The sequence below is a fragment of the Lissotriton vulgaris genome, chromosome 8 (assembly GCF_964263255.1).
Source record: "Lissotriton vulgaris chromosome 8, aLisVul1.2, whole genome shotgun sequence".
Classification (NCBI taxonomy): domain Eukaryota; kingdom Metazoa; phylum Chordata; class Amphibia; order Caudata; family Salamandridae; genus Lissotriton; species Lissotriton vulgaris.
Genome location: NC_141696.1, coordinates 68,070,035 through 68,083,634, shown reverse-complemented (window position 1 = coordinate 68,083,634; position 13,600 = coordinate 68,070,035). Strand labels below are relative to the sequence as shown.

The 13,600-nt window shown below is 42.4% G+C and overlaps 1 protein-coding gene across 2 annotated transcripts in view; it reads right to left on the bottom strand.

Annotated features, from left to right (window-relative positions):
- Nucleotides 1–6,622: 6,622 nt before the first annotated feature.
- The window catches only part of LOC147693409 (olfactory receptor 56A4-like), a 114,059-nt gene continuing 107,081 nt past the window's right edge, over nucleotides 6,623–13,600 (bottom strand). For both annotated transcript variants that reach the window (XM_086933215.1, XM_086933216.1), the window contains exons 3-4: nucleotides 12,778–13,013; nucleotides 6,623–8,414 (exon numbers count right to left, since the gene is read on the bottom strand). In XM_086933215.1, coding sequence (XP_086789341.1) covers nucleotides 7,434–8,405 — 972 coding nt within the window. In that variant the 5' untranslated portion in view covers nucleotides 8,406–8,414; nucleotides 12,778–13,013 and the 3' untranslated portion in view covers nucleotides 6,623–7,433. The remainder of the gene's footprint in view (nucleotides 8,415–12,777; nucleotides 13,014–13,600) is intronic.

The window sequence follows — 13,600 nt, the reverse complement described above, 5'->3', positions numbered from 1 at the left end:
GAGTTCCTTTGTGTAATGAAGAAACCAACCGCTTGTATTTGAAGCGCATTTTTTTTTTAAAGTTAAGAAGCATATTTAAGTAGCAACAAAAGTTATTCTTAGCTTTGCAACTGAAAGAAGAAAAAGAAATAACTCATGAAGTGTTTGACTCGAGAAACTGCATTGAGCGGAGCGTTGTATTTTTAAAGGTCAACCCACAGCTTCAGGGAGTGAAAAGAGACAATTCTCTTGAAAATCGGAAACATGCTGTCACAAATGAGTAATTTATAAGCTGAAACGATATTTAACTTCTTCTTCTTCAAGAATGAGAGGTGGCCTGTAACGTTTGTAAATACCTTGTCAGTTTCAACAAAGTCTTACAAAAAAAGCATCTGACACATCAAATAGCACGGAGCGAAAGTGTCTACTTATAGTGTACATTGTCACTGCTGTTGAAAAAAATAAATAACGAGTGAATCGGATAGAAATTGGACACATGCTTTATGTATATTGCCTATTTTAGAGTGAATTGGAGACACGAACTGCATATAGAAATGAGGAAATGACTTGGAAAACCGTCAGTTTTCAGTTATGGTGATAATGGAAAAAAAGAAGAGTCCAGCGAAATTGAGTGTATTGATACCACAATTTGTCCACGCTTTGAGTATGACACTGATCACGAGAAGGCACATTTCGCATTCAGAATCTCCAAAGCAATTTAAAGCTGAGTAATTTGGGAAACACAACACCTATTGATGGAATGTATGAACTAACGTATCGCTTGTATCAGTAGCAGTGTCAGTATTTCTAGTAAATGGACAAAAGAGGGCAGAGCAAAATTAGTCCATATCTGAGTCAAGGAAGCGAGATAACAGAAGTAAAAGAAAACAAAGTTGGGAACAGAGCATGGAGAATAGTCTTGCAAGTAGAGTCAAATTTGCAAGATGAACAAAATGTCCACAACCGGGACAAAGGTCCCATGTGAGAGTCTCGACGGAAGGTCCACATCGGGGACAGAGGTCCCAAGTGAGACTCTGGTCTGTAAGTCAAAGGAGAGTCTCTGGATTTGAGGACTTCAACAGGGGATAATGGTCCCAGGTCAGTCTCTGGACAGAAAGTTCCTAGTGTGTCTTTGGACAGTAAGTCCTCAATGGTGGTCAAAAGGCAAAGGTGTATCTCTGGACTGTAAGTCCAAGGTGAGTCTCTGGACAGTAAGTCCGCAACAGGGAAAAGTTCCTGGGAAGACTAGGGATGGTAGTCCCAAGTGAGTCTCTGGTTGGTAAATTGGTAAATCCATAACGGGGGACAAAGGTCCCAAAGAAGAGACTCTAGTCAGCAAGTTGTAAGTGAGTCTCTGGACTGTAGGTCCACAACGTTGATGAAGAATCCAAGTTAGTTACAGGGAAAGGTCGATGTGTGCCTCGGGACCGGAAAGAGACATGGATTTCAGTGTCTAGCTGGGAGAGGACAAAGTTTGCCGTCAAGTGGCCGGGACTGAAATTGTACTGATGGTGACTTAAAAACTTAGTAAAATCTGAATTCGGACTGTGAGTCCTGAAGCATGACTCTGAAGCAAGGTGAGGATTCTGTGTCGGAACGAATCCAAGAGGTAAATTTGAGACTGAAGGGTTTCAAGATCTTCCAGGTCTAAGGATTTGCAACAGCGAGTTGTACAGAGAGGTTCTGAGAGGAACCAGGACTACGAGCTGTTGTGTCTTGTTGTTAGGCAGCTCATTAGCTTGTAGTTTGGGGGTCAATGTGGAAAGTGTGTGGCTGTTCTTTCCCATGGCGGTGTCTTTTACCCAATGGTGTACCCTTCTTTGGGGAGGGGGTGGGGCCAGTCGGTACCCATAGTATACTCTATGTAGGGCGTGTTGGAGTATAAATTCCAAGGTGTGAACCTTGTGCAACGTTTGTTGTAGCTTGTATTTTGGGGGTCAATGTGGAAAGTGTGTGGCTGTTCTTTCCCATGGCGGTGTCTTTTACCCAATGGTGTACCCTTCTTTGGGGAGGGGGTGGGGCCAGTCGGTACCCATAGTATACTCTATGTAGGGCGTGTTGGAGTATAAATTCCAAGGTGTGAACCTTGTGCAACGTTTGTTGTAGCTTGTATTTTGGGGGTCAATGTGGAAAGTGTGTGGCTGTTCTTTCCCATGGCGGTGTCTTTTACCCAATGGTGTACCCTTCTTTGGGGAGGGGGTGGGGCCAGTCGGTACCCATGGTATACTCTATGTTGGGCGTGTTGGAGTATAAATTCCAAGGTGTGAACCTTGTGCAACGTTTGTTGTCACCCTGTTTTGTTGTGTGTTGGTGGTTAGGTCACCGAGTTTGTTAGTAAATGTTGCATGATTGTGATATGAGAATGCTTGAGCTAGATCAACACCAGGTTTGTGATGACAGTTTCATGGGTCTTTTCTCCTTTTGTATTCTTTATTATGAGGTTGCACTGACATCTGGTGCCTCATTCTAGTCTGCAGGGCCATTTTCCCCGATGTACTCTATCTAGGAGGGCTTATGTGTTTTTCCTGGTGTGTTTAACCTTTTGAGCGTTTTGGGGGTCAGTGTGGAAAGTGTGTGGCTGTTCTTTCCCATGGCAGTGTCTTTTACCCAATGGTGTACCCTTCTTTGGGGAGGGGGTGGGGCCAGTTGGTACCCACGGTATACCCTATGTAGGGCATGTTGGTGTATAAGTTCCAGGGCGTGAACCCTGTGCAACCTGTTGTGTGTTATTGGGGTTAGTGATGTGTTTAACCTTTTGAGCGTTTTGGGGGTCTGTGTGGAAAGTGTTTTGAGAGTTGTTGTGGCTCTACTTTCCTATGGCGGTGTCTTTTACCCAATGGTGTACCCTTCTTTGGAGAAATAGTGTTGGAAGTTAGTCAATCTCCAAGTTAACCATCCTGTGCTGTCGTGTGGTGTAGCCTACTTTGGAGGGTGTGGAGTTGGTGAGTAATCAATACCTATATTAGTGCTCAGGTTGACTGGTTTAGTTTTTCTGAAATGGGTAGTAGTGTTAGTGCTGCTCTTATTAGTCATTGCCCATATCAGTTCCCAGGTTGTCTATCCTGAGGTGTACCCTGTTTAAGGAAAGTTGTGTTATTTACCAGGCTTTGTACCTTGTGTTGTTCCTTATTTTGAGGAGTCATGTTTACAGTGTCATTGTGTTTGTAAAAAGGGAACCTTTGGTTTCTTTAACTTTCTTGGGGTATGTTGTGTTTCTCCCAAGGGTCTATGTTTATACCTTCCTTTGGTTAATAGGGTTTCTACCCTATGGTGTACTCGTGTTTGGGGAGGTTGTGGGCGCAAGCACCTTTCCTTGTTGGATTGTTTTCCTTCTTCTAAACCTTGTTTTGGTTTCTCTAAGGGAGGGGGATGGAGTGTAATGATATTTCGGATACCTGGTGTGGTACTTAATTGGCGTTGTGTATCTTGTTATTGTACAACATGGGATAGGTGTTGTTTGGTTGTTTGAGTGTTTTGTTTCATCTCACTCTTCTCTTGTCATCCTGTGTCTCTGTATACTCTTTTGTCTTTGTGGTTGTAGTTGCAGTCTCTTGTATTGTAATCTTTGTTTTCCTTTATTTCCTTTCTTTTCTATAAAGGAGGGAGATGTGTTGTACATTGATTCTTCATGTAATATGGTTGTCTTTTGTCTTAGTCCTTTCTTTGTGTTTTCTTGTTCTCTGTCTACTACAATGCCTATGTATGTTCTGACTTCTACCTGGAGAATTCCACTAGTGTCAGTTGGTGGTCTGGTCAGCTGGCGAGGTTTGTACTCAGCTGTGTCTTACAATAAATCTACATATGTTCAACTAGAAGTATCCTGTCATCACTTACCATCATATTTACAACAAAATCCTTTCAATTTAATATCCCACTGACTAACGAAGTAAGCAGAAGAAATTTAGCAACGCATAAATGGGTAAAGAACAATGAGCCTGTCGCCTGAATTGTTTTTTCAAGCATGTGTAGTTTTCCGTGAGGAAAGTATACACTGGTGCTGCTGGTTTTGCGCGTCAAGGAAGCTTGCACTGTTGTCCTCGTTCCCTTTTCTGCTTCCTATTTTGGAAGCTTGCACTGTGTGCTCTCGTTCCCTTTTCTGTTTCCTATTTTGCTGTCTGCGCTATCCCCAATGTGCACCTTGACATTTCCTTTGAAAAGTGTCAATCATTTTTGCCTCCTATGAAACTGCTTTGCTGAGGCATCAGGCTCATGTAAGCCACTCTTACACTGAAATTAAATTATTTTACTTTCTGTACAACTGAGAGATGTCCAGCAAGCATTATTTAAATGCAAACTTCTCGTTCTCTCTCAAAGAACATTCGAATGTTAATGAGGCTTTGTTCACCTCCGAGCGCCCCTGCAGCCCCACTCTGACTATGCCAGGAATCGCCCGGCCCCCAGACAGCAGCAGAGTCTCTGAAGTCTCTGAGTCGCGCTGCCGCAGGGGTGTTTGCTGACATTCTTTAAAATAAAACACAGATGTCTCAAGGTCCGCGGGTCACCAGGGGAGGCTTGCCAGACGCTGGCGGCCCGCGCGCCGTACTATGAGTACCCCTGAGCTACGTGATGGTGGAGAGTCTCTACAAGAAGCTCCTACCAGCAACAGAGGAGCACCATCAGTCAGGCAGAGGAGAAGGCTGGGGCAGGGATCAAGAAAATCCCTCTCTCCACAAAATGTGCCATTTTAAAGACCTGCTGAAAATGCTTCTCGTGGCTTGTCCTGGACTCCAGAAGAGAAGCAAGGCAAAAATATTTGGAAATTAGCTCAACAGGCCCGATATATGCATCTTTAAATATTTGCCTTATAAAAAAGAGAAACGAGAAGCAGAGTTAATGACACTCTGCACAAGCTTTGTAAAAATCCCATAGAGAGGGCCAAGCCCCTGGGATCACCTCAAACCCATTTATTATTTTTGAAATTGGCAGGGCGCGTGCAAGCAGCTACTTCCTGAAACAGTCTTTTTTCCCTCAGAACCCCATCCCTTGGGTCTAATGTTAGGCAATCTGTCATAGCAACCCCATTTCCTGGTACAAACCTAGAAAGAAAAGCCTGATCATCCTTGCTCTCTTCATTTTGCTACCAGGGAGACTAGAGCCCCAGGAGCAATACATGATGCCTCCTCTACCCCTCACTGTCTGAGTCTAGGGGAGAGGGCTCTCACTGCTGTGGTAGCAAGTGCTCAGGTGCAGAGGGGCCAAAGGACCAGTTAAGCATCCGAGTAGTGGGCCCCTCACACTGCCCCTTAAAAAAATAGAAACACAAAACCAATGGCATAGTTGTGCACCTTATGGGGCCAGTGCCCACAATAAACAGCTAAGGATGGTGCAAAGTCAGAGAAAAGAAGCTCATTCAATATTCTTAAGGATCAGTCGAGAAGCTCCCCAGAATGCCTTACTAGGGCCTATTTGCATATGTTCTTCATTTGAGGTGGCCCCAGGATGGCAGGGACACCACAAACAAGGGTTTATATTTGTCCGGGTGGATGCTGAAGGTGTTAGGAATAAGGGCCCTATACCCCATGGACATTAAAAGATGACCCCAGGGGAGGTTCACCATTGAGTTTTGTTTTAAGTAAATGTATAAAAGTGATCACAAATTTTGAAAGTCACAAGCTCAGATCAAAAGTTATTGAATAAACTCTAACTTTGTATATTCAACATTGGTCTGGTGACAAAAGGAAATTATCTAGGGCAGGGCACTTCCCAATTTCCCATGCGATCCCCCACATCAATTCTTCCAAAAGTTGATGGCAACACATTATTAATGAGTAATGTTCCATTGACCTTGGGGTATGATCCATTGCCCAATCAGGTTCAAAGATATGTTTCAAACTCAATACCCCTGTTCATGTAAACCACTCAATTCCTCAACCAATCTCTTTACCATCAAACAATCATTCTATTCCTAGTAGAGCAAGCAATTTCACCCAGAAGGAACAAACAAATATTGACCTTAATGCGGTTGATTGAGTCTTATAGTATTCTAATTTGACTCAGAGAGGGTCAATTAGGCCTAATAAAATCACCAATTCCATTATCAACTATACTATGAACATGACCACTGATGTGCCCACCGGACTCAGATTTAATTGGGTGCCCTTTTCTCCTGAAAGGGATGAATTTATTAGCAGATTTCTGGCTGAGGGCGCCTCTGCACAGCTGAATCATAATAACCAAACTCCTAAAAACGATTACAGTAAAATCAATTTGACATCTTGAATGTTTACAGTGTTATCACATAATCTAACAGAGTCAGGCTGGCATGGTTACATTGAAACATATGATCTGTGATATTTGCAGAAGATCTGGGTAATAGAACCACCCTAAACAACTGGGATACTCAACAATTTGTCTCCCAGCTGTGCCTACAAATTCAGGGATGCCTGTTGGCAGCTTGGTCATATGGATTAAGACCTCTACCTAATTTAATGTAAGTAAAAGATTCAATCTTATAGTATTCTAATTTGACTAAATTGGGATACTCAACAATTTGTCTCCCAGCTGTGCCTACAAATTCAGGGATGCCTGTTGGCAGCTTGGTCATATGGATTAAGACCTCTACCTAATTTAATGTAAGTAAAAGATTCAATCTTATAGTATTCTAATTTGACTCAGATAGGGTCAATTAGGCCTAATAAAATAACACATTCCATTATCAACTATACTATGAACATGACCACTGATGTGTCAACAGGACTCAGATTTGATTGGGTGTCTTTTTCTCCTGAGAGGAATGACTCCAGGGGAGGTTCACCATTGAGTTTAGCAATATCAAAGATGGAGCTGGCTGTCTTATATGACCTGTAGCAAATGAACACAGACTCAAACACTGATTTTTGTTTATTCAAATGTTTATTAATAATGTAAATAATGAATAGTGAACATTTACTGATAAAATGAATGTTAATAATTGGTCATTGTTTCCATCGACCTGATGCATATATTTGTAAATTATTGTGCAGTATTTAGTAGTCTGTGTGTAATAAAAGTACATTTCCTTTTTAAGAGTAAGAACAGACTGGACAATAATTTATTGAATGTTGTTGTTATGTTATGCACCAGTGAATTGGGATCGCTAGAGCACCCCACCTTCCAAGAGCAGGCTTTGAGAGAGTCAATTGATACAAGGGGGTACTTAGTTTTAAGCAATAAGACAATTGCGGACCTATTACTTGTGAAGGACTCACACCCTTTGCATGTAATAACCAGTTTATTTGAGTGGGTGCAAGGAGGGACTTAGTGACTGAATAAGTATAAAGCAGTGAGTGAATAGGTCGAAAACAGAGATATTTTTAGGTACTGCTAATTTGTCAGCTATGTAAACTGAAGCACCCAAAGCAAATGTGGTCTGCTCAAAAGTTAAGAACTCAAGTTTAATTTGCCTACAGTGTGGTTTACCAGTTTACATATTATTAACTAACATGTTATAGGATCACTGTTTTGACACACACAGTCTACCCACAGAATCTATTGCTTAACTGCTTTCTGAGACCTTGATTAATATCTTTGTTTCTAACCCCATATATAATGGGATTCATCGCTGGTGGCACAATGACAACGAATAAATTGAGAATTACTGCTATACTTGTCATGATTTCACTTTCTGTGCGGTGTGTTATAGCCAACACTATTATAATTGAATAGAAAATTAGAATAATTATGATATGGGAGCTGCATGTGCTGAGGGCCTTGGCAAAAGCTCCTTCTACATGGAGTTTCAGCACTGCCCGTAGGATTAGGCAGTAGGAGAAAAAGATGAACAATAAGTCTACAACTAGCATTAGATTAACCACAGTCATTTGGTAAATGCTATTTAAGAGTATATCATCACATGCAAGTTTTGTGACAGCAATGTTGTTACAGTAGCTGTGTTTGATAATGCGATCAGAGCAATAGTGTAGCCGAGCAGCAAGGAGGGGTATAGGCAGAGCACAAATAAAAGCCCTTCCAAATAGCATCACCATAATCTTTACAACAAGTCTATTATTGAGAATTGACGTATACCTAAGAGGGCTCAAGATGGCAACATAGCGGTCAGAAGCCATGGCAGCAAGCACGCCTGACTCTGTTAAAAATAACCAATGACCAAAGAACATTTGAGTGAAACATTCAGGCATGCTAATGGAGTGCACATCAAACCAAAGGATGGTGAGAAGTTTAGGGGTCACAACAGTGCTAACAGAAAGGTCTATGATGCCAAGATTGCAGAGGAAATAGTACATTGGCTGATGAAGAGTCTGCTCCCAGTATATTATTATGATGAGAGCAATATTGGCTATCACAGCTAGAAGAAGAAGAAAAACAAGAGGGAAAGAGAACCACTGCTGCCATTGCTCTAATCCTGGAAAACCAATCAGGATAAATGTTGAATCATGTTCCACAGAGGAATTGCGGAGAGGTAGTAATCCTGTTGTCACCAGCATCATTTACACTCACTGAAAAAGAGAACAAATAATATTTGTATTCTTTAAACTTTATTAATATTTTATTACAAAAGTGTCACCTGCATTTTTTGTAGGGATTCCACTTGACAGTCTAATTGTAGAACGTTCACAGGCTTAACATGAGCTGTGGAAAAGCTCCCTCACTACCTGACCTGGGGGCTCTAACAACAAAGAATATTTCTGTAGCATGGATGCACACAAATTTTGCTCTTTAAAGACAACCATTTCATAAAGAAATAACGACCTTGAAGATTCAGACCAATGTTTATTAGAGATAGTGTTCATGTTTTAAGTAAATGTATAAAAGTGATCACAAATTTTGAAAGTCACAAGCTCAGATCAAAAGTTATTGAATAAACCCTAACAGTATATATTCTACATTGGTCAGGGGAGAAAAGGAAATTATCTAGGGCAGGGCACTTCCCAATTTCCCATGCGATCCCCCCCGCATCAAGTCTTCCAAAAGTTGATGGCACCAAATTATTAATGAGTAATGTTCCATTGACCTTGTTGTATGATCTATACCCCAATCAGGTTCGAGGATATGTTTCAAACTCAATCCCCCTGTTCACGTAAACCATTCTATTCCTCAACCAATCTCTTTACCATCACACAATCATTCTATTCCTAGTAGAGCAAGCAATTTCACCCAGAATGAACAAACAAATATGGACCTTAATGCGGTTGATTGAATCTTATAGTATTCTAATTTGACTCAGATAGGGTCAATTAGGCCTAATAAAATCACCAAATCCATTTTCAACCTTCAGATTTGATTGGTGCCTTTTTCTCCTGAAAGGAATGAATTTATTAGCAGATTTCTGGCTGAGGGGACTTCTGCACAACTGAATCATAATAACCTAAAAACGATTACAGTAAAATCAATTTAACATCTTGAATGTTTACAGTCTAATCGCATAAACTAACAGAGTCAGGCTGGGCTGATTATATTGAAACATATGATCTATGACTTTTGCAGAATAACTGTATAACAGAACCACCCTAAACAACTGGGATACTCAACATTTCGTCTCCCAGTTGCGCCTACAAATTCAGGGATGCCTGTTGGCAGCCTGGTCAAATGGATTAAGACCTCCACCTATTTTAATGTAAGTATTTTGATATCATTTCACCAGATATGCTTGAGTTGACCTTGAAATGTATTAATGGTTGGTAACTTTACATGTATGATGTTTATACCAGAACTGTTGGCAACAGTGGAAAGTTGACCCTTTTGACACAATTAGATGTCCACTTAAGATCTTTCATAAAACATCCAGTGGTAATTGCTGGAGGAGATTTTAGTGTCACTTTCGAGCCCTTCAATGTTATGCATCAGAATGGATGTGAAATTTCTTAGAAATTGCCCAAGGAGCGGTATGCAATTACTTCTCTTAACTTTAGAGCATGGTTTAAGAGACTGCAAAGCAAGATACAAGAATCATGGCAAAAGAATGCCCACCTTCAAGAGGATCACATATATTGTCTTGACCATATACTGCTAGATATTAGATGCTGGTCACATATGATAGATTTTATTATTACAGAAAGACATGACAGTGACCCTAATGCCAGTTTTGTCCCTTTTTTGGTCCTCAGGAGTGGAGAACCCTTTATCGCTAATGGTTGGAAAACTGTTAGATGGCCTAAAGTTAAAGAAGATAGGTCGTGTCTGGCTGATGTTCTATTTTGTAAGGAATTAGCACCATATGTTTGTAGGAAGATGTGTTTTGCGCATCTAATCCACCCGGATTTTTCACTTTTTGATCACCTGATTTTAGGCCATTTACTTTGGTGGAGCCTCATAACCACTGACTCACCTACAGTAAACTTGCGCTAATGGACAGTGCATGTCGACCACCAGCTCCCGCTCCATAAGATAGGCCAATGCAGAGCAGCTAGTGTAGGAGGAACTTGTCTGGTTTCATGAGAACATGAGTGCACACAGTATACACATGTGAGGGCTGTGTGCGGGATACTCCTGTTGTGCACGCCCCAGTAACTGCGCACAGGTAGCCTGGTGCAGAAGGGAGTCTGCAAGATTGGGTATTGACCTGGGATAGGCTTTAAAATGTTGGTGCACATATATAGGGAAAGTCAGTGTGGTTTACTGTCTTGTCTGCAGTGAAACCTCAAATATGGTCGGGATGGCTGCCTTAGAGTGCATCTTTGCATCCCCTTGGTCTACAGACACCAGAGTTGGGCCAATGTACAGTGTAACCTATGTGAACAGATAAATTCTGCAAAGCCAAAAGGACCTATCTGTAAAGCTGATGGGTCATCTAGAACTGTCATATTTCTCTGGTTCATCTTATGATCAGAGCACAAGCCTTTTGCCACCTTGCTTTGTCAAGTTACTTACATTTCTCTACAGTAGCAGGAGCAAAGGCCTTCTCACAAAAAAGGAGCAACTGTGCTTCCCTCAGCTTCTAAGGAGGAATGGGGTTGGGTGGAATACTCTGCATCAATCAACCAGCGGTCAACATATGCCAGGGGTGGTCCTGTCTAAGCCTACTAAATGAGGGAGCAATCCAGGACCTTTAAAGCCAACCCAGTTGGGAGCTTCCTTTGAAGATTTGCTGGGAAAGGGCCTGGTGGGGATGTCAGTGAGGGGTGGAGCTGAGACCCCCAAAGCAGACGTGGCAGGTGGCTCCTGGGTGACACCATGTTGAAATATCCCCCCAGAAGACTGTGCAGGAAGGTTTTGATTTGGCACCTCAGAATATGTCAGAGATGCATCTTTGCTGCAACATCCCACCTAAACTTCAAAGGTCCGGCACAGGTGAGAGAGCTCTCTTGGGTATGATTTTCTGCCTGACGCTTGTGGAGATGTCATGAGTTAGTTGCCTACGTGATTTGTGAATTCTCTGAAAATAAGAATGTTGAGGAAGGCAGTTACTATGAAATGCTGAATGGAACAGGACATTTTTGTTGCTCCGTGCTGGAGATGATAATTAAAATAAAGCTGTAGAAATAGAAACCTGGAAAAGGCTCTTCATTTCAACACAGGAACTGGAGGCTGCTGCCATGGACAATTGGAAGGAGGAACCCCTGACTGCCATTTGGCCTACGGACTCTGACTCTAATTGACCTCAGGATCCATCAGGTATTCCCCAGGACCAGGGAAGCTGGACCCTTACAACCCCTGACGACCAGTTGGGGAACGACTGGGCATCTGTGCAAGAAAGAAGAGAAGCTCAGAGTAAAGGTAAAGAGAAAGGCTGGCACAGGTAGCCAGCAAAAACAGTTACCTGCAAATGTCATTACCTTTAAGGCCAGGAGGCCTGGAGAAGTGCCCCAGGTGGCTAGGGCTTGAGCCAGGAGCAAAACGAGACATTGACCATATAAATTGGACCAATGAGCCCTGAGAACTTCTTGCATTTTGGCAACCGTTGACCAATATTTCCTTCATCAGCGATGAAGGAAGTGGGGCGCTGCTGCCATAACTACATTGCCTGGAGACTGTCCCATAAAAAATAAAATGCATAGAAGCACCACCCTGGGCTCAGGGCCCTAAGAAGGTCAAAACGGCAAGGGAGCGCCAAGATGCTCACCCACAAAGGTGGGAGGGGACCTAGGACACATCCCTGGACCTCTTTGAGAGGAGGGGAAGGGTAGAGAGCCACTGCCCTGCCTCATGCATGGCCTCATGCATAGCGGGTCCGTGGATGTGCAGCCAGTACAGGGAAGCCAGCAGGGGCAGCCAGCACAGACTCCTGGAGCTGTCTCCCATGAAGGAATTCTGCCCGTGGAGTCCCCGGCTAGGAACAGGCAATCGAGGAGATAGAGTGCAGCACAAGTCCACCAAAAAAAAAGAAAACAAAGAGAAAAGAAGCTGCAGATCCACGTTCTTCACAAAGAGTGCCTCATAATACCCTGCAGGACTTGCCTGTTTTGTCCTTGTTTGTTGCTTTGTGGTGGCTCCTAGATGATGGGGTCACCACCAAAAGGATCCACAAGTGCGGGAGACTGCTGGAGCAGTACAGCTCCCACCAAAAGCTTTTAAGGATTCCCCGCCCTAAGTTGGATGGGACACCAAAAGCATAAATCTCCTAGGATTTCTTTTGACTTTCTAGCGCTTCTCAAGCTGGTTCTTTTGCTCTGCTGCTGAGAGTGCTGCACCCTGTAGGGGCAAAGTCTACGACTGCAGTATTTGTGGCCTGAAGAGCTTCATTATGAGTTTTCATCTGCTACAACTTCCACTAAGGGCAAAAGGCTAACATTGCATGTGTTGTGATTATAAATGTAATGTCCTTTAGGGGTTATGTTTCAAACATGTATGTCATACTAAAAGAAATTTTGAGTGCATAAATGAACCAGACATGCATATACATGTTTCTTGCGAATACTTTACCAAAGTAATGATGCTTTGTTGCCAATATTTCGCTATCTGGCTCCTCGGGGCTGGAATGAGCTACCTTTGTCTTTGAGAAAGGCAAACAGCCTTCTTGCTTTTAGGAAAGCACTGAAGACCTGGCTTTTTGTCCAATAGTAGTGCCAGATCTCCCTCAGTTTTTAGCTGTTGTGTTGTTACTCTGTACTTAGTTCTCTTCGCCAAAGCGCAGGGATGCTCTTGGGAGTGGCCTTGCGCTATAGAAGAAAATAAATAACATAACATAACAATATTAAGTGCAGTCATTCAAAGTTGTACCTAACTATTGCATGTTAATACTAATGAATGTTTGACATATGATTTCTTGAATTCGATCCCCCCTTAGGAAGGGGTAAAAGTGATTATGCAATGTCATCAGGAAGTATTTCGATCAGCTTATGTATACTTCTAAATTGTACAATAGTATTGAGTAATGTGTGTGATAAATATACTTTTCCCTTTTTCAAAAGAGAAACCACAGTCTGGACAATCATTAATTGAGTTTTATTATTGTGTACCTATGAAAGGTGATTACTAGCCCACACCACCTCCACGGAGTAGGCGTTGAACTGCTCCCCTTCACTACAATGAGAGAGTAAAGCGCTACAATCACTTTTTATGTGGTTATCCCTGTTTTAGCCAGAGGTCATCACCTGATCTCAGAATCAATGGTTACACTTCACTCAGGGCAACACATTGATCACTTGGGCAGGCCCCCAGACACTGCTCACCCGTCATACTCGAGACACCCATCCTTGATGGCTGGTCAAGGCTGAGGGTGAGCGATTCCATGCAATCTGAAAAT